This window comes from Corvus moneduloides, chromosome 2 (genome assembly GCF_009650955.1).
Source record: "Corvus moneduloides isolate bCorMon1 chromosome 2, bCorMon1.pri, whole genome shotgun sequence".
NCBI classification, from domain to species: domain Eukaryota; kingdom Metazoa; phylum Chordata; class Aves; order Passeriformes; family Corvidae; genus Corvus; species Corvus moneduloides.
In genome coordinates, this window is record NC_045477.1 from 17391239 (window position 1) to 17410513 (window position 19275).

The window sequence follows — 19275 nt, forward strand, 5'->3', positions numbered from 1 at the left end:
CCAAATCTGTTTGGTGAGTGGGTGGGTGCAGGGGGTGGCTTCTCTTGCCCTGTGTGAAGCTGCCAAAACCACAATTCAGAGGCCTGACCTGAATTTCACAAAGTCACCCGGGCCCCCCCTGCAGCCCACCACTGGGCCAGGAGCCTTCCACCCTTGCAGGTAATCATCATGGGATGAGGGTGATGGGGAAACAGGGGGATTCTGTTCACACCAGCCCTCTGGCACAGAAACACCAGTGATGACCTGCCCCAGGGCTAACATAGGTGGCAAGTGGGAAACAGGGAGGGGTCGCAGCCTCTTGTCATTTCCCTGCCACCCCCTCGCTGACAGCTGTCAGGCAGGAGGAACTTTTTCCTGCGTCCCTGATGTCTCCTTCGCTCCTTTGCCCAGCATCACTCCCAGAGCATCCCTCCCTCCCGGCGTGGTCCCCCATCCCCGGCGCCGGCGGGAGGGAACTCACATGTCAGATGCGGCCGCCTGGTATGGCTGGGTCCGGCAGAGGATGGAGTGTCCGCAGCCCTGGCCCATGGCTCCGCATGCTTCGGCAGCCCTCCCAGCCCCGCCGCCGCCGCGCCCGACTCTCGGTGCTGGCTGGGAGCGGAGACTCCCGCCGCGCTCAGCTCGCTGCTGTCACCGAGCCCGATGCAGCGCGCCGAGGCGTGCGGGAAGGGAGGACGGAGGGGGGGCGACGCTGATTGACGGCGCTGCTGCGGCTCCGCGGGGCTGGGCGGGGGCCGAGCCGCTCAGCGGAGGGGCTGAAGGGGCCGCACCTGCCGCCCGCCACCGCCCACCCCGGGCCGCGCCCGGCCTCGCTCGTGCGCCGCGCCGCGCCGGGGAGCAGCCGCCTTTGTCTAGAGAGTGGCCACGGGCTCTACCCTCACCGTGCTCCCCGCGGGGGCAGCCGTCCCACCCGGCGCCTTTGGCTGGGACCGCAAGCCCCGTCTACTCGGCTACTGCCCTGGTGGCGTCGGCAGCACACAGCACTACTGGGCAACACTGTTCCCACTTGTCCATGTCCCAGGGGTACTGAGCAGCACTGGTCCCACAGGTTCCTGTCCCAGGGGTACTGAGCTGCACTAGGCAACACTCGATCCACAGGCAGGTTGCTTTCCCAAGGGCACTGAGCAGCATTGGTAATGTATTTCCTCTTCTGTAAGAGGAAATGGCCTCAAGTTTGTCAGAAGAGGTTTAGATTGGATATAAGGGACAATTTCTTCCCCAATACAGTTGTCAAGCACTGCAAGCACCATGCCTGGGGGGATTTAAGAGCCATGTAAATGTGGCACTTGGGGACGTGGGTTAGTGGTGGGCTTGGCAGTGCTGGGGGAATGGTTGGACTCAGTGGTCTCAGACGGCTTTTCCAAATCACAGTTCTGTGATTCTATAATATTGGACAACACTGGCCCACAAACAGGTTCCTGCCAAAGAATGGAGGCCCTGCAAACGGTCCCAGCTACATGGGCGATCCCCAGCTTGAACTTGCTGATCTCCTGTCCTGGGCCACATGGTCTGGAGTCTGGCAGAGTGAGCTGTCGGCAGGGTGGGACAGTGCCAGAGAGTAGCTGGAGAAGGGTAAAAGTTGCTGCAGCGCCAGTGCTGCCTGTGCTCTCCAGCCAAAGACCCGATGCATTGGAGCTGCACTTCCAAGAGGGACCCTGGAGAAGGACATCCATCCTACACTGAACCCAGGTCAGAGGTTTCTATCAAACCTCACACCTCCTGGCACAAGGGGAACGAATAAAGAAGGAGCAACAGCAACTTGAACTTTCAAAGATATTTAAGCATTTCAACTTCTTCCAGCACAAGCATTAGAGACAAAAGGTGAAGCTACTAGGGACCAGGTCCTGGACAAAGACTGGGAGGAGGTCATCCAGCTGATGAAGGTCTTGGCTCAGGATCATAGAACCACGGAATTGTTTGGCTTGGAAGGGACATTTGAAGATCCTCCAGTTGCACTCCACTGCCATGGGCAGGGACATTTTCCACTAGACCAGGTTTCTCCAAGCTCCATCCAACCTGGCCTTGAATGCTTCCAGGGATGGGGCAGCCACAGCTTCTCTGGGCAACCTGTGCCAGGGCCTCACTACCCTCACAGCCAAGAATTTCTGCCCAATATCCTACATAACCCTGCTGTCTGTCGGACTAAAGCCATTCCCTGTTGTCCTGTCACTCCAGACCCTTGTCCAACGTCCCTCTCCAGCTCTCTTGGAGCTCCTTTAGGCAATGGAAGGGGCTTTAATGTTTCCCCGAAGCCTTCTCTTCTCCAGGCTGAACATCCCCACCTCTCTCAGCCATAGCAGGGATGCCCACAGCAGACGTGCTCCAGTCCTCAGAGCATCTCCATGGTCTACTCTGGACTCCCTCCAGCAGCTCCATGTCCTTCTGATGCTGGGGCCACAGACCTGGAAGCAGCACTGCAGGAGAGGTCTCACCAGAGAAGAGCAGAGCAGAGCAGAAGAATCCCTTCCTTACCTGCTGCCCACACTCCTGGGGATCAGCCCAGGACACAGTGGGTATCTGGGCTGTCAGTGCACATGGTCAGGGCATGCTGAACTTTTCATCCATCAACACCCTCAAGTGTTTCTTCCGAGGGCTGCTCTCAATCCATTCTCCACCCATCCTGTGTTTGTGCTTGGGATTATCCTGACCTAGGTACAAGACCTTGCACTTAACCTTGTTGAACTTCATGAGGCTGGCACAGTCCCCCCTCTTCAGCCTGTCCAGATCCCCCTCAGTGCCATCCCTTCCCTACAGCATGGTGACCATACCACAGAGCTTGGTGTTGCCAGTAAACATGCCAGGGGTACCCTGAATCCCACTGCCTATGCTGCTAACAAAGATGCATGTCTTCGCCCTGTTCTTTCCCTCACCCTAGGCATCTCTGGGCCACTGGCAACAGGGAGACATGGACCTTTGTTTTGAGCTAGCATGGCCACTTAGGTGAATCCAGGAGCACCTCTGGGGTCTGCAGGCTCCGCTGCATCCCTCCACAAGTACTTGCATCCTCTGCACTCTCTCCCCATGCTGTGTGCTGCACCACAGGGCCAACACATACTCCCAAACTGGGAACTTGGCTTAGTGTATTGAGATTTTGCACCAAAAGAGCTATTTTGGTTGCTCTTCACTAGCCTTGCAGACCTTCATCTCTTCAGGGTCATTTGCCTGTGGGGAGAAGGGAGGAATGTACTTTAAAGTGACAATGGATGGGCTGCTGCTTCCCTGCTCCATTGTGAATCCACCAGCTGGGATGTTCAGGGCAGCAGTAGATACTAAGAGATAAGTGCTCACATCACATCAGTTCCTGTCAAATTCACCAGGATTAATATCCCCATGGTCTACAGATATAGGCAGTGGATTGTATCAGTTACACAAGATCCTCTGCCTTTGTTATCTGCAAGGGGAAACTGAGGCCCAGACCTGCAATTACTTGCCCAAATTTTCCCCCAAGAGCTGAGAGTAGAGCCAGGACTAATTTGAGATTATTTTAAGGACCATCACTTTAATCGAATCTCTATTTCCACCTGAGTCTCAGGTTTAATGACTTAGGTTTACATCAGGTGGCTGGGCTCATATCCTGCACTCCTTTGGGGAGGGAACCCACTGTGGGGCCCCATGGGATGCCCTGAGGACTGGGAGCCATTCCAGTGCTCATTCATCTTCTCCCACCAAAGTGGCTGGTGGCCAAGTTGGTCCCTACACTCTGCAGTGGCAGTGGTGGATGGTGGATGGTGGGAGCAAGGTGGCAGCCATGTATGGACCATCCCACACCCAGTGAGCTGCTAACTCCCATCATCTTGGCATGAAGACGTCTACAAGGAGTCCCCTCCTTCCCCGAAAAGCTGATTCCCATGGGTTTTTATCCCAGCCTTTTATTCCCAATAGATTTTTTTTTCTTGCAGTGGTCCCCAGGCAGAAGCAGCTGAGAAGATCAGAGCAGATTTGGGTGCAAGGACCACCAGAAGGAACCATCCATCCCCAGATGCCAGGCAAGGACCATCATGTCTGCATATTACCATGGAATCATGGAATTTGTGTGGGAAAAGCCCTCTGAGACCATCAAGTCCAACCATTCCCCCACCACTGCAAGCCCTCCACTACACTATGGACCCAAGCACCACATCCCCACCATCCAGCCTGCTCCAAACCCCCTGGGACTCCTTCCATGTGGCCAGTGTGATGCCCAGCTTTCTCCCCTTTTATTCCCCTCTCCAAATGTTATTCCTGGTATTTAAGAGATGTTTTTCTCAACTCCACACCTCTCTGTACTATTTTCTCCTCAAGAGAAAACTCTGCCCCATGTCCAAGCAGCTTCTTAGAGTCCTTCCACAAATAGCGGCACAGTGTGTGAAGCCCCAGGAGTGCCACAGAGGCTGAGAACTGGAAAAAGCCTGATGGAATGCTTCTAGTGCTCCTGGAATGTTTTGGTGTGCTTCATTAAAAATGCTCAGTTTGAAGTTGATTTTCCTGGTTTTTTTTCAAATAAATGCCTGCTAGTTCTTGCTTGGAAACACACGAGGCGTTTCTGGGTGGGCATTGCTGTGTGGATATTGCTGGGTGGGCATCGCTGAATGGGCATTGCTGGATGGGCATCTCTGGGTAGCCCCTCCACCCCATGGGGAGTAGAAGGAATGTGCCTGGTGGAGGGTGGCCTGTCCCCTCCCTGTAATGTTCCCTGTCTAGCAGGGTTGCTATAGAGCATGGACTTTCCTGGTCCAATCTCCTTCTAAAAAGCCACTCAAACCAGGGCTTCATTGATCCATCTTGCAGGAGCAAGGCCCTAGTGATGACCAGCGAGATCCACCAAGAAACTTTCTACAGGTGCATCTGATGGGGGCACCTTAGCCCAGCCTCCTGGCTGGAGGGAGAGGGTCCTGGGAGACATGACAACAGACACAATGTCTCCTACAAATCTCTCTTGTTTCTCTTTGCTGGACCTGCTGGGGATCCTGCACTGTGCACCAACATGGGCTGCATGTCTTTATTTACTGCTGGGAAGGTGAAGTGATGCCAGAGTTCCGTAGGCAGTGCTCCATCTCTGTGGTCTCATAGTGATATTTGTGGTGTGAATACGAAACGAGCCTTGCTTTGCTTTCTGCTGAGACTCCTCAGCCACAGGATTGAATTCTGTGAGCTCTGAATAGCCAGGCTTTGTTCTCGAGCATACATTGTGCAGGATACCAATTCCAGCGCTAATGGAGATGTATTTGCTGATACAAAGCAATTTGTTCCTTGAATACTTTCCCTACAAATGGGCTCTACATCACGCTCACAGCTGTGAGCTCCCTTGCTGTGCATGCAAGGAGATACTTTCCTTCCTCTGAAGACACCCAGTCCAGCTTCCTGGGATGGTGCGTGCCATGGTACACTTTCCTACTTGGAATCATGGAATCACAGAATCATTAAGGTTGGAAAAGCCCTCAAAGACCACCAAGTCAAACAGTTCCCCACCACTGCCAAGCCCACCACTAAAATACATCCACAAGTGCCACATCTACATATCTGTTTAATCTCTCCTGGTCCTGCCACATATACAGAAATATCCATGAGGAAATTCCATCTCAGCAAGTTTTGGGGATTTTTTTCCCTTTCTGATTTTTCCACCATTTTCCCTCACAAACCTGAGGAGTCTTTCAGGGAGGGAAGAAAACAGCGAGACAGAGAAAAGCTTTTCCATTTCCATTGACATTTATCCTGGGAACAGATAAAGAACAGAAAAAAAACACACAGAGGAACCTGGAGCCTTGTTTTTATTGCAACGTCGGTACAAGATGTTCTCAATGAAAAAAAGGAAATAAATTCACAGTGATCCAGAAAATTATTCCCCATGTCCACAGGTCCAACAGCTCACCTGTGATGGGGGCAGAACAGGGAGAAACACCTCATGTGTATTTTGGGGTGGGGATGGGTATCCCAGGGAGCTGTTTGGGGGCTGTTAGGGTGCAGCATTCCCACTACATCCCACAACCCACACTGGGGCAATGCTGTCACCACCAGTGCCAGCCCATTCCACACTGGCGCCATCCAGGTTTGGTGCTGCTGGCTGGAAAGGTGCTGGAGCTGGGATGGAGCTTCTGAACACCACAGGAAGGGTCTCGGGTAGCCTGAGGAGGCAAGGGCTTTCCTTGGCTTTGGAAATGGGATTTGGAGACGGAAGGGGAAAGAAGAGGAAAAGGAAGGATGGTGAAAAGGAAAGAAGAGAAAGGGGAAGGAAAAAGGGAAAAGGGGAAGGGAGAAGGGGAGAAAAGGGCAAAAAAGGGGAAAGACAGTGAAGGGGAGAGGGGGAAGGGAAAAGGGAAGAGGGAAGAGGAAGAGGAAAGAAAAGAGGAAGGGGAAAGGGAAGGGGAAAGGGAGGAGGGAGAGGAAGAGATCTGAGTCAGCCACCTTCTCCAGGGTTGTTTCACACCATCACAAGCTGGTCTCAGTAGCCCCCCCAGCCTATAGTCCCCCCACCCACAGCCCCCTCAACCTGCAGGCCCTTGGGATTGACAGGGCAGCAGGAGGGTGGCTGGTGCCAGCTCCTGTAGCCCCATCCAGCACTTGTCACTGAACTTGCCCTCCAGCTTCCCCCAGTGTAACCCTGCCTGGTCACATCTGTCAGCTGGGTGCGGGAGGGGACAGGGACCCGCTGGCTCTATCACACTCAGGACATCAGGCGGGTGACCTTCCCCAGTGCTGAGCCAGGGGAATGAGGTGCTCATGGACAGTAAGGGGTGTGGGGAGACCCTCTGCCCCCACTTTCCAACTTCAGTTTTCATTTTCCCTCAAATGTTTCCTTCCTCCCATGGTCTGATGTGTCCCCGAGACCAAAGTAGGGGAAAATGTCCCTGTGGTGCCATTCTCCAGGTGGCAGCATCCATACCTGGGCTGTGCTGGGGAGTACACTCAGCACACAGGCAGTGGGAAACAGGGATTTAAGCAGGGCTGCAGGATCAGACCCTGGTACTAAGAACTGTCAGGAGAAATAAGGATTCTCCCAGGGTGCTCCCAGGGCTCTACCAGGTACCACGATCCAGGTACCATCCCCATAGTCCTCCCTCACACCAAGGACCCACACCTGTCCCCCTCCACTGGTTCCTCATCCCAAAGATGTTCAAGGTTTTGGAGATCCTTGTTGCCACCCCTGAGCCCTTCCCAGCTCTCACATTCCTGCCTGTGGAAGAGGGCATGTGGGCACCAAGGCATCCAGTCCTGGGGTGGCACTGGGGTGCAGATTGAGACCAGAAGTCTAAAATCCCTTCTTCCCCCTTCCCATCACCCAGAGGCAGGGGTCCACCCATGCTTTGGAGATGATGGAGTGGAGGGGCTTTTCCTCTGCACCCAACACTCCCATGCCCCCAGGGTGGGTGGCAGATGAGCCAAGGGACAGGGGACAGGGCAGGAATCAGGCAGCCTTGGTGACACAGGAAGAGCAGGATGGAGCTCCATGTTCCTGGGAAGAGGTGTCCCAGTGTTCTGCCTTCCAACAGTTCTGGGGCAGATGAGAAGTGTCCCTGCACCTCCAGTAGGGGTCAGGGTCAATCAGTGTCCCCTTGTCATGGCCCATGGGTGCACCCAGAAGAGGGAATGGGGGTTCCATGGAGAGAGGCTGCCTTTAAGATGGTCCTCGGGATCATGGAAGGGATCTATGCGACCGCCAACCTGGGAACGCTCCTGCACATTATCCCTCCAAACCCAGCAGCAGCATCCCCAAGGGATGGCACGAGGCTCCAAAAGACTCTTCCCAAAGCTTTCCCAACCATCTGCCTCAAACCACGGCTGGTGAGCAGGAAGGAGAGGGCTCAGCTCCTCCAGGGTGGTGATAGCATGTCCTCTGGATGACAGCCTCCTCCCCACCATGTTCCAGGGTTTCTTGGGGTGGGGAGAAGCAGTGATGAGGTTTCCAGGGGTAAAGGGGGAACTCAGTGCTCCTCTGGGCAGCAGAAGTGCCTTGAGACATCCCTCCCTCCTTCCCAGGTGGGGGCTCAGCTCTGCTCCTAACACAGGGGGCTCTGCAAGGACACCCCCTTCCTGCCGTGCCTTCAGTGCCAGCCTCTAGTCCCTTGGGCATCTCCCCAGGTGGGTACCAACCCTCAGGATCTGAGCCTTCAAGGGCAGCACCTCACGGCGGGCCTGAGGGCAATGGTGTTCACTCGACACCAGCAGCATCAGGCGCCGGCGGTGCAGCACAAAGGTTCATGGCCTGGGGGACAGCAGGGACACGCGGCAAGGCACTTGGGGCTGGCATGCTGCCGCCCCGGCTGCTGGCTGCCAGGTAGCCATGGAAACCTCCCGGCGGGATGCTGCACCGATAAATAGCCAATTTGAAGTGATTCTCCTCAAAGAGATTTTTTACCCTGTATTTTTTATAAAGTCTCAGGGATTTTTAAAGTTCACCTTTACTTTTTATTATTTTCCCCTTATTTTATTGCTTCCCTTTATTTCATCATTTTTCTTTATTTTGTTATTTGTTTCTTTATTTTGCTATTTCTTTATGTTGATTTTTTTTCTTTATTATTTTTCCTTTTATTCAAGGCCTGACCTCCATGAACACTCAAGACTGAGGTTTGCCATCTTCCTTGTCTTCAATGAGCCAAAGCTCATTGCTATTTCAGTGGCAGCCCACATGGAAGAGGGGTGACATCATTCAGGGAGCTCAGGGCCGCATGTCCATGGAGCTGCTGCTCACCTGGGTACGTATTCAGGTGGGATAAATACACGTGTGTGCACCTGAGCATGTGTGCGTGTGTTTGGATGCATGGTCATGCATGGAATTGCAGATCCAGGCATGCCATGTCAGTGAAAGCATACGGGGTGCTCATACACACATATGGGAGTCACAGCCCAGCATGGGCTCCTCAGGAATCTCCCAGCAGGTGGAACAAGGGGAAGCAGAGATTTTGGACTCCTGGTGAACCAGAGACAGATGTCATCTATGAGTGGTTGGGCAGAGCTGTGTCTGCTCCTCTGCAGCTGCACCCATGTCTGGTGCATGCAGGACCAGGTAGGGGATGGGTGCCCAGCCTGCATGACATGTGGCACATCCATGTCACTGCTTGGAGCACTGTGGTCATTAAGCCACGCGTCTCCAAAAGATTGATTCCACAGGGATTTCACTGCCTTAACCTGCAGAAGAAATGGCTGGAGTCTTGTCTGTAGCTCAGGGAGCAGCACTGAGCCTCCACCTGGGGAAGAATGCTCCAGGGCTGCACCAGGGAGGCTCCAGAGATGCTTCAGATCCCTTCTGTGACCCTTCTACAGCCCAGGGGGCACGGAGTCCCCCCACCATCACTGAAAAGCTCATCCCTGTTTCTCCCCACACCAAGTCTTGGAGCACAGAGGGGAGCAGGGCTGTCACCCCAGGGACACACAGCAGCCAGGATGCTGACAACTCAGCAATTCTATGTATCTGCCTGTCCCACATTGCACACATCTCCCTGGGGATCCTAGCCCTGAGGGATCCTAGCTGGGCTCTGTGCCCAGCCCTGGACACGGATGCATCAGGGATGTCTCTGAGCTGACAACCCAGTAGCATTGCTGCTCCGATGCTAACAAAGAGATTGAAAGCTCTGTTATTTTTAAATAAATGCAAATTAACATGTACTTAATAGAGAAAGACAAACCCAGCTCCTCATCAGATCCAGTGCCACGACAGTGATGGATAAACAGCCATCAGCCAGAGCATCCTTGTTCAGATGCCAGACTCACATGCTCTGGAATGCAGTGACACCATTGGCTTCTGCTGGTCAGAGGGTCGGCAGCTGGCTGTGCCCCCTGGTCCTTGTGCCCACTGCAAAGGTCCCCTGACAGGGAAAATCCCAGTCTGGCTCTCACCTCTGCCACCCATCACCATCTTGCTTTAGTCATGTCTCCTTGCCCAGCTCTGGCCATGCGAAGCCAAGGGCAAACATCCCTTCCTAAACACCTTCTCCATTCCCCCAAGACACCAAGCTCCCAACACCTACCACCTGCACGTGACATTGAGTCCCTGGCCCTGCCAGTACCCCATTGGAGTTGGGAGAGGCAAGATCACCCATCCCATGGGACCCTTCTAGGCAAAACCCACCTCTGCAGCCTTTCCTCCCCCCATACCAGCCCGACATTTATCTAGCTATTTAAATTTCCTTTCTTTTTCTTATTAAGCCTAGTGGCGAGTGGGCGGCTGCCAGAGAGGAAGTTGGGAGTGTGCAGAGCAGGGGGAGGGGGGAGAGCACTGGGAAGGATAAAAGGCTTCAAGCAGCTGGGCCTTTCCTCTGCCCCTTCACTTTCTGCTTTTAAAACCCTCCCATGGGCTCTTCACTCCCTTCTCCAACATCCAGAGCCTCTTTCCATCACTCGGACAGGCTGAAAGTGGAATGGGGAGGGGGGAGGGGGGTTCCTGTGTCAGTTTGGGGAGTGGTAGATTTCCTCAAATCCTTCTCCAGCCTGATCCCATTTTCTGGATGGGTAAACTGATAGCAGAGGGATGTGGTGAACCCCTTGGGAGCATCCTGAGTGTGTTGGCAGCCACATGCTCTGATAAAAAAAGCATAGATGGAGAAAAGGCAGGAGGCAACAAAAAGAGAAAAATAATGGGAGAAAGGCTGGAAAAAGCCAGTGACAGTTTAATGGGGCTGTTGATGGAATAATGACTGGTTTAAAGTCTGCTGGAGTGTGGCTGCTCTCTAATAACCCAGGACCTGATAATCTGCTGAGTTCATTACTGAGGGGGAAGGGGGAGTGCAGGGGTAGAAGCCACTCAGTGGGATGCAGAGTGGTGGGCTGAGCTGCCATGGGTGCGGGATGCAGGGGAGAACCCGTGGAAACAACCTGTACTGATGCCATGGAGTGATTGTGGCATCATGCCGGGGTGTCCAGCCACCACCTGCCTCCTCCTCAGGGTACCTGAGATGAGGACGGTGAATGTCAGGTATCCCCACCACAAGACACAATGCCCAGGAAGGGCAGCACTCAGGGCAGGCAGCACCTCAGGAATGGCAGCATTCAGGAATGGCAGCATCAAGCCTGGCATTCAACTAATCCATGCGTCTGGCACACAAGGTCACTGATGCTCCCACCACCACCAGACCATGGGCAAGGACAGGGACAGTGACGGTTCCAAGGGCTCTGGCACTCCGGGAAGAGGCTGTGGGTCTCAGCCAGGTCCCAGCTGAGTCCCAGCCTGTGGCTGTGGAGGAGCCAGAAGACACCCTCACGTGCCCAACCCCCCCCCCCCCAATGCCAGTTTATTAAGTTGTTTGTAAATGTCTCTGCAATTAATCACTTGCCGATGTGGGGTGTCACATGGCGCTCGCCTCCGCAGCACTATGAATAGCGAGAGCTGGAGAGAGGCCCCATCCATCCCGCTCTGGAGTGACAGGCTCCTGGCTGGATCCATCCCTCCACAGGGCAATGCTGTACCAGCTCAGTGCAGCAGCAGTGCTGGTGCTGCAGAGTGTCCTGGCCCCTCCTCCTTTCACTGGGCTTGAGGACATCAGGGCAGGGGGGTCCCCAGTATCACCACTGCATCCTGGCTACCCTCAGATGGGCTGTCAGCAGCTCACTGCCCATCTCTTCCCTCAGAAAACAGTATGAAGTTGAGGAGAACCCAACTTCATGCTTATGGGATCCAGGGGTTCCCAGCACCACCATTGCATCCCTCCTGCCCACTCCCAGCTTCCCTCAAGTGGGCCACCAGCAGCTCCCTATCAATCCCTTCCCCAAAGAACATGGTTAGAGATGAAGTGAACCCCAAATCTCATGTTCATGGGATCCAGAAGGGTCCCCAGCATCCCCTGCTGCACCCACGCTCTGCCCCCAGTCTGTTGTGGGGTGCAGGGAGGACAGACCCAGCTCTGGCTGGAAGCTTGGCTGGCTAGGAGTCAGCGTTTGTTTGGAGCAGGGCAAGATGAAGTGGTTGGATGTCCTGGTGGTGAGTGGGAAGGAGGATAAGAGGGACAGTTGCATGACCAGAGACACAGGTAGGCTGCTGAAGGAGGGGGGGATTGAGGGAATGGTGGTGGGATGGGGGAGAGATAGAGGTGGGGAAGGAAGGAGGGAGAAAGGGAGGGATGGATGGATGGATGGATGGATGGATAAGTGAATGGATGAGTATCTAAAAAAGCTGAGCACTAACGTTATTTCTTGGCACATCCCTGAGGTTTGGTGCCAGGCATCTGCTCCCGGCCCACAGAGTCCTAGGCACCAGAAGCCCCATGGGGCAGCCTGGCACAGCAGAATGGGAGAGGGGTCATGAAACCAGGGGTGGTGAAGGTTCTTCCTCTCTCCCCAACACTTGGGTCCTCACCCTGCCACAACGAGGGGCCTGAGCCACACACTGGTGTAGTTGAGGCTTGTGGCGTGCTGTTTTAAGGGGGCAGTGGGGACACAGGTGCCTCCCCTCTGTCTCCCTCTTGGTGCCTCCTCCACACCTTCCAGCTCTACAGGTGACACTGCCAGCACTGTTGCCACCATCCTGCATGCCGGCAGTGCCTGCAGGTGATTGACAGCCCTCCTGCTCCCACGCATGACTCACTAACAGCCCCTGTGGCGGCTCAGCCCGAGGAGGGGGCGGTGGGACACCCCCATCCAGGGCTGCCGCAGACAACTCAGCAGGGAGTGATGCTCCCAGCCCTGCAGTTACACCCAGCCCCCTGAATCCCTCCATCCCTGCATCCCTGAGGACCAGCATCCCTGCCTCCCATCACCCCTGCACCACCACATCTGCAGGGGTTAGTATCCCCACATCCCTGGAAACAAAGGAAAGCAGAGGCCCAGCTGCCTTCTGCCACTCAGGCTGAGCTCCAAGGGTGTTCCCCGCCACGATGGCTGTGAGGTAAAGCTCAACGGGTTTCCATGGCAAGTTCCAAGGTCACAAGCACTGGCATGCAGCAGCAGAGCACAGCATCAGCCATGGGCTGTAGGGGGGAGTTCCCATGGCTGCCATGATCCATGGAGACAACTCCCAACCTCTGGCTTTGAAATGCCCATTGTGCCTCACACTGCAGGGGCCCAGGCCCTGAAACACACCTGCACACGTGTTCCTTGGTAGCTCCCACCCAGTCCTGGTGACCCACAGTGGCAGTCCAGCGCAGACCCCAACTCTAGCACTGGCACAGTGTCCTGGCTGCACTGGCAAGGCTCAGCAATGCCAGCAGAGAATTGTTGGGACTGGGGTGCTACTGCTCTGTCCCCAAAAGGGCAGCCTTCTCCATGGTACCCATTCTCTGGTAAACACCCAGTAGGTGCATCCAGGACCATCCCTCTGCTCTTCCGGGATGCCAGCTCCCAGTGCTCCCTACCCTGTGTGGCTGGCAGAGACCTGAACACTCCCATTTTGTTTCTTAAGACCTTTAATATCATCAAGAGGTGGCAGTGGGACACAGGGGCTGCTCCTGCCATTTCCACCCTGATGGATGGAGGACAAAGATCAGGGGCACCCACTTTCCAGTTCTGGGTGAATACTCAAGCTCTTGTCATCCTGCCCTACCCGGCATGGAGAGGACCCTTCCCCAGGAGTGATGGGAGTATGATGATGCCGGTGCCTGGGGCCAGGTGTGCATCCCATGGGAAGGGCTCGTCTGGCATCCCACAGGAAGGGCAGCTCCCACCTGCCTTATCATTTTAGAGGAGAAAGACTTAAAAATAGGGGATGGAAGAGGAAACGTAAAAGCCCTCAACTGCAGCTCCCAGCCAGGCTCTGCTTCTCCTCCTGGAGCTGAGAAAAGAAGCGGTGGCCAAAGGCAGCTGGGGCACAGAGTCGGGAGACTGACACCCCATGGGCTGTCTGGCAATGGCTCCCAAGCCCAGCTCTGCTGGGGTGGGGTGGGGGGTGGCCTCGCTGCCATTTCCCCTCCTGGCTGCCCTTGGTCCCCGCAGTGGAAGGTGAGAGGGCCCAGTGGAGGCTCCGGAGGCAGCAAGACCCCTGGCAGGTGCCAGGGTGCAGGGCTGGTGCAGGACCCCGAGGGCTGCCCCACTTGGAAATGAACCTGTGGCACAAGTGGAGAGTAAAGTGTCAGTGAAGGGGACAGAGCAGGCGCTTCCAACCCCTTTCCACCTTTGGGGACATGGCACATGTCCCCAAGCCAAGATGGCAATAGGACAGACAGAGCCATTGGCTCCCACTGCCACCAGATCAGGACAGAGGGTGCAGGCGGGGGGGAAACTCACTGGCATGTCAGTTCTCCAGCTCAGACGTTCCGCAGGAGCTGGGGACAAAGGGCAGACAGATCACCTTTCATCCTCAGCCTCCTCCTCTGTGTCTGGGCTTCACTGGCAGCATGGTACCCAGGGGGACACAGGGAAAACCCCCAGCAAGAGAAACCATGGTCCCCCCAGGGTCACTGCTGTCCCAGCACCCCTCCCCATGCTGGCCCCGTGGCAGGGGACACTCACCCACTGTCCCCTGGGAGCCCTGGTGCGCTGGTCCCCTGTACCAGACCACACAACCACATGCACACTGCGAAGCACAGCCCACAGCAAAGCCCCTGGAGGCTTTCCGGCTGCCCCCCGTTATAAACCTGAGCCTGTGCAGGGGTTCCAGGGCAGCAAAGATGCTGCTCTCTGCCCTTGGGGCATCCCTGGGCACCCATTGGATGATGCCCAACCGATGCCACTGGGGTATTCCCCTGGCATGGCCCTGTCCCCCAGTTTATAACAGCAACGAAGGCCCAAGCGACTGGCTTGGAGGCAGTGGGATCGTCTCTGTCCCACTGCCAGCCCCGTGGCTGGGCAAGACACCAGCACCCGCACCCACATGGTTGGGGGACACCCGATGGGTGACAGCCCCCAGGCAGGACAGCTGTTGCAGACAGACAGACACCAGGATGGGGAGCTGATCTGTGACCAGGACAGAAAATCCACGCCTGTTAGAGGAAAAAATCAGGAGCATGGCAGCATCCCCTCTTCTTGCATCACATGGTTTGGGACCCCCCTGGACACAGGAGACCCTGCCAGTCCCCAAAGGATCAGCCTGCCCCCCCAGATCCATCACTGGAGATGATGCAGTACATAAGGTATGGAAGCAGGAATGGGAGCCAGGATATCCCCCACCCAGGTTTGGAGACCGGGATCCTCTATCATGTGATGCAGGGGGGATGCAGCCCCACATGGAGGACCACCAGTGCCCCCAGATCACTCACAGTTAGGGGGTCAGTAGCAAAAGCAGCCACACTGTTCCTCATCTCGCTCTCATTGCCCCGCAGCGGGATGAGGGAGATGTTACCCAACCTGGCATCCTGCTGCGGCCGTGCCGCCCGCATCTTGGGACGCTCCGAGGGCCACAGGGCACCCCCATTCTGCAGACAGAGGGGACAGTGATGGAGACCGGAGACTCACCCAACCCAGGACCTCTCTTTTGCTCTGAGGTGCTGGTGTTTAGGGATGCTTGGATACCCCAAAGGGTTTCTGCTGGCTAAGCATCCCTGTGGGACTGTCCCCCATGGGGTGCCCCACTTTTACAGGAGTGATCATCTGGCCCACTCCCTACCTGCACCTGGAGGAAGGTGGCGAACCACTCCCGCAGATCGGCCTGGGTGTCACAGCACAGGTACCTGTGGAAACAGTGTCAGCAGCCAGAGGAGGTGGTGGAGGCAAGTAGGGTGTCCCCTCTGCCCACTCTGGGGACACCCGCCTGCTTCAGAGACCTCAGCTGCTGCTATGCATGAGACCCCAGGGGACTGAAGGGGACAGCCACAGGTCCCAGGGGGAACCTGTATGGGGCCATGGGTGCTCAGCCCGGCTGTCCCCACACATATGATGTCCCTGCCAGTGTCAGGAGGGCAACTGGATGATCTTCAAGGTCACTTCCCATCCAAACCATTTCAAGATTTCTATGATTCCCCATCTCCCCCTGCCATGGCAAAGGCTCCAAAGAGCTGCCACATGTCCATCTGTCCCAGGGGTAAGTTTAGTATCCCGTGTCGCCTTCCCTCACCATTGCTGCTTCTCGTGCTTCTCGTTTTCGTAGAATACTGTAAAGCCCCAGCTGGAAGAGGACAGTGAAAACATGAATCCTAACAGCCCATGCTGCCGTCCTCTGCTAGCCAAGCACCCCAGCAAACCCCTCTCATCCCTGCCAACCCCCATCCCTGCAAACCCCCCATTGTCCCTGCAACTGCCCCCTCTAGCCCCACAAACCCTCCCCCAGTTCTGCAAATCTCCCCAGCCCCACAAACACCCCCGGGGACAGTGCCAGAAACAGGGCTGGGGAGAAAGACACGGCAGGAACAGCACCGAGTACAGGGCTGTGGACAGTGCCAGGGACAGCCCGGTCCCTGCTGGTTAGACCAGGCTGCAGCAGCGTCCTACAGAGCTGCTCTGACACCTGGTGGCAGGAGGCCCGGCCAGCAGGGGTCGGGTCCGGCAGCCAAAACTGTCCCTGTCCTTGTCCCTGACCCCATCTCCACTCCTATCCTCATCCTTCGGCTCCACAGGCTGCTCACCACGTCGGGGGTCGAAGTTTCTTTTTAACGCCCAGGTAGACCTTCAGGTTTCGGACAGGCCACTCCTTCTCCGGCTTGTGACTCTGGGAAAACAGGGAACCGGCACTGGGTTGGTGGCTGCTAGACCTGTCCCCACTCACCATGGTCCCCCCACCAGTGCTGGGATAGGGTCCACCCCCCAGCAGGGAGGAAAAGCTGTAGTGATGTGGTGACAGGCAGGAGGGTGAAGCCCAGCATGCCCAGCATGGAGCCGAGCATGTGTCTGTCACCCATGGCAAGGGCCACAGGTAGCAGGAAAGGGACACAGGTGGCCTGTCCCCCCTAGACAGTGCCAGTTGCCTTCAGAGCTGGGACCCACACTGGCACATTGTGACAGAGTCTCGAGAACCTGGAACGAGACATCCCCCATGGGGATCCCACCTCATACCCCTCCTCAGCATCATGGCCATGGTCACGGCCACGGCAGTGATGGACCCAGACCCACTCTACCCAGAGCACACTCCAAAATGTCCCAGCGCCATCATGGCACAGCGTGAGGACCCTTCCAGTGCTGGCTGTGCCTTGCCATGACCCAAAAGCAGGTGCCACACTGGACACATGCCTCCATCCATGTTCACATGCAAGCAGTGTTGACTTACAAGAGCCCGATCCAATGCCCGCGGGATGGGGAAGCAGCTCAGCCCATCCCCATCCTCTATGGTCCCTTCCCCAGACCCAGCTCTGGCTGCCTGGAGTGAAAGACAGCAGGACCCCCAAGCCAGAGGGGCCAAACAATGCTGGGGGCTAATGGGGAGAGATGGTAGCACCAGGGACAGTTCCGGTGACTGGCACATGTGTGCTGCGGGATTGGATTTGGGACTGACCCTGGATTGGATCTGAGGTCAACCCTGGGCAGACTTGTAAGGGCAGAGGGCATGGGAGCCCCTGCACCCCAGCTAAGCCCCCTGTTCCCCTCCCTACTCACGCTCTCCAAGGGGGGGCTCCGCTGCCTCAGGCTCTGTTCAACAGAGGAGAGGGGTTAAAGCAGAGGTGGGGCACCCTCCCTGCAGCCTCCCTGTGCCCAAGGGCAGGGCATAGGGATGGAGTGGTGATGTGCCAGGGTGCAGTGTCAGATCAGGGCGAGCAGGAACGGGGGGGGGCAGGGAGTGGCTGTCCCTGCACAGCCAGTATGCCAGCATGTCCCCTCTCAGCCCTGCCACTGATCAGGAGCTCTGGGATCTGCTCCAGGTCTGGGTGACAGCACTTCTGGGGCCAGCTCCGGAACTGCTCACATTGCTCATGGCTGCCTGCACTGCCTGTGCCATGGCAACCCCATTGCTGCCTGCACTGCCCGAGCAATGCCAGCCCACAAGGGTCCGGTGTCATCAGGGAATCCCCACACAGCCACAGTGTGGCAGGGCAGGGCAGGGCAGGGCAGGGCCGGTCAAGGAAGGGCAGGGCAGGGAAGGGCCAAGGAAGGCCAGGGCAGGGAAGGGCCAAGGAAGGCCAGGGGAAGGGGAAGGGCCAGGGTGGGAGGCAGGACTCACCCGCACTTCCTTGTATAGGCGCAGCCAGGAGTGGTTGAGGATGAAGTAGCGATCGTGGAAGCCAGTGCTCAGCCCAAGCCCCAGCAGGTTCCTCTCCTCCCGGAATTTCATCATGCCATGCTTGCAGTCACCCACTCTGCTGGCTAGAGGCACATGCCTGAGTGGCTCTGGCCCCCCAGGGGCCGGTCAGGCCCCCCAAGGAGGGCGCAGCCAGACCCTCGCCCCCATCACAGCAGCCCTCCAGCTGCTGCGGAGCCCTGGCACTGCCCCTCAACTCCCAGGCCAGGCAGGACAGGCAGGACCAGCTTCCCCACTGCACCAGGCACAGCATTTGGCCATGACACCGTATCAGGGGGCTCCAAGTCACATGCTAACTGAGCTGGTTCCTACTTGCACGGATCCCATCCCAGCCTATCCCACCCTCTTCCCCATTCCCATCCCCTTCTCCATCCCCTCCCTTCCACTCCACATCCCCATCCATGTCCAATCCCCATCCCATCCCGTCCCACCCCACCCCATCCCCTTCCTTCTCTCCCTGCCCAGACCATGGCCCCTGCCTCTCACCAAGGTAGAGGAGCATATTCTCCATGGACATCTGCTTCTTCACCACCAGGTAACTCTCTGTCCCCAGGCAGTGCAGGATGGGCAGAACTTTCTCCGAGTAATGCAAGGGCCGCTCTGTCAGGGCACAGGCAGGTCTCAGGCAGTGTCCCCTGGGCCAGCTCCCATCCAGAGAGTGTCACACTTGTGTCCTGAGGGTCTGCCTCGGTCTTGGCACTAAACTATGTCCCCAAGTGCCACATCTAGATGTCTTGTCAATCCCTTCAGGGACAGTGACTCCACCACTGCCCTGGGCAGCCTGTGCCAGGGCCGGACAACTCTTTCATTGAAGGAATTTTCTCAAATATCCAACCTAAACCTCCCCTGGCATAACTTGAGGCCATTTCCTCTTGTCCTGTCACTTGTCACCTAGAAGAGACTGACCCCTACCCACTGGCAGCAGGAGCTCAAGGCACCAACAGGCAGGACCAGGGTCTCATCCTGCTCCTGTTGATCTCTCCCTTGCTGCCGCCTACAGGCAACTTAGGGCTGCTCCCTTTGGTGGCTGGAGAACCTGGACACCTCTCCCCATCAAACTTCAAAGGCACTTGAACTCCAAAGGACACAGACGGACATCCTGGCCCAAACTCCAGCCCATCTGCAGTACTCGGCCATGTGCGAACTGGATGTGGTGAGCAGCTGTGCTCAATCCCAGATTGCTCCATGGTGCAATCACAAGGAGAGATTTTTCATACCCATCCCTATATCCATTCCCATCTCCATCTGCATCTCCATCCCCATACCTGCATCAC

At 56.4% G+C, this 19275-nt stretch overlaps 2 protein-coding genes across 13 annotated transcripts in view; both read right to left on the reverse strand.

The window, feature by feature from the left end:
• PDE2A (phosphodiesterase 2A) overlaps positions 1-695 on the reverse strand; it is a 41696-nt gene extending 41001 nt beyond the window's left edge. Inside the window, exon 1 of the mRNA XM_032097870.1 lies at positions 461-695. Within this exon, the coding sequence (XP_031953761.1) occupies positions 461-528 (68 nt within the window). The 5' untranslated portion in view covers positions 529-695. The remainder of the gene's footprint in view (positions 1-460) is intronic.
• A 9869-nt stretch (positions 696-10564) lies between these two features.
• ARAP1 (ArfGAP with RhoGAP domain, ankyrin repeat and PH domain 1) overlaps positions 10565-19275 on the reverse strand; it is a 38544-nt gene continuing 29833 nt past the window's right edge. For 6 of the 12 annotated variants that reach the window (XR_004237985.1, XR_004237980.1, XR_004237981.1 and 3 more), the window contains 8 exons: positions 18488-18601; positions 17924-18066; positions 17362-17394; positions 16398-16480; positions 15890-15940; positions 15443-15506; positions 14125-15251; positions 10565-13943 (listed from right to left, as the gene is read on the reverse strand). Coding sequence is in view for 4 of the 12 variants with exons in the window: in XM_032097963.1 (XP_031953854.1) it covers positions 14145-14162; positions 15096-15251; positions 15443-15506; positions 15890-15940; positions 16398-16480; positions 17362-17394; positions 17924-18066; positions 18488-18601 (662 nt within the window). In the remaining 8 variants the exon portion in view is untranslated. The remainder of the gene's footprint in view (positions 13944-14124; positions 15252-15442; positions 15507-15889; positions 15941-16397; positions 16481-17361; positions 17395-17923; positions 18067-18487; positions 18602-19275) is intronic. The other 6 variants (XR_004237984.1, XM_032097974.1, XM_032097963.1 and 3 more) reach the window with 6 other exon arrangements.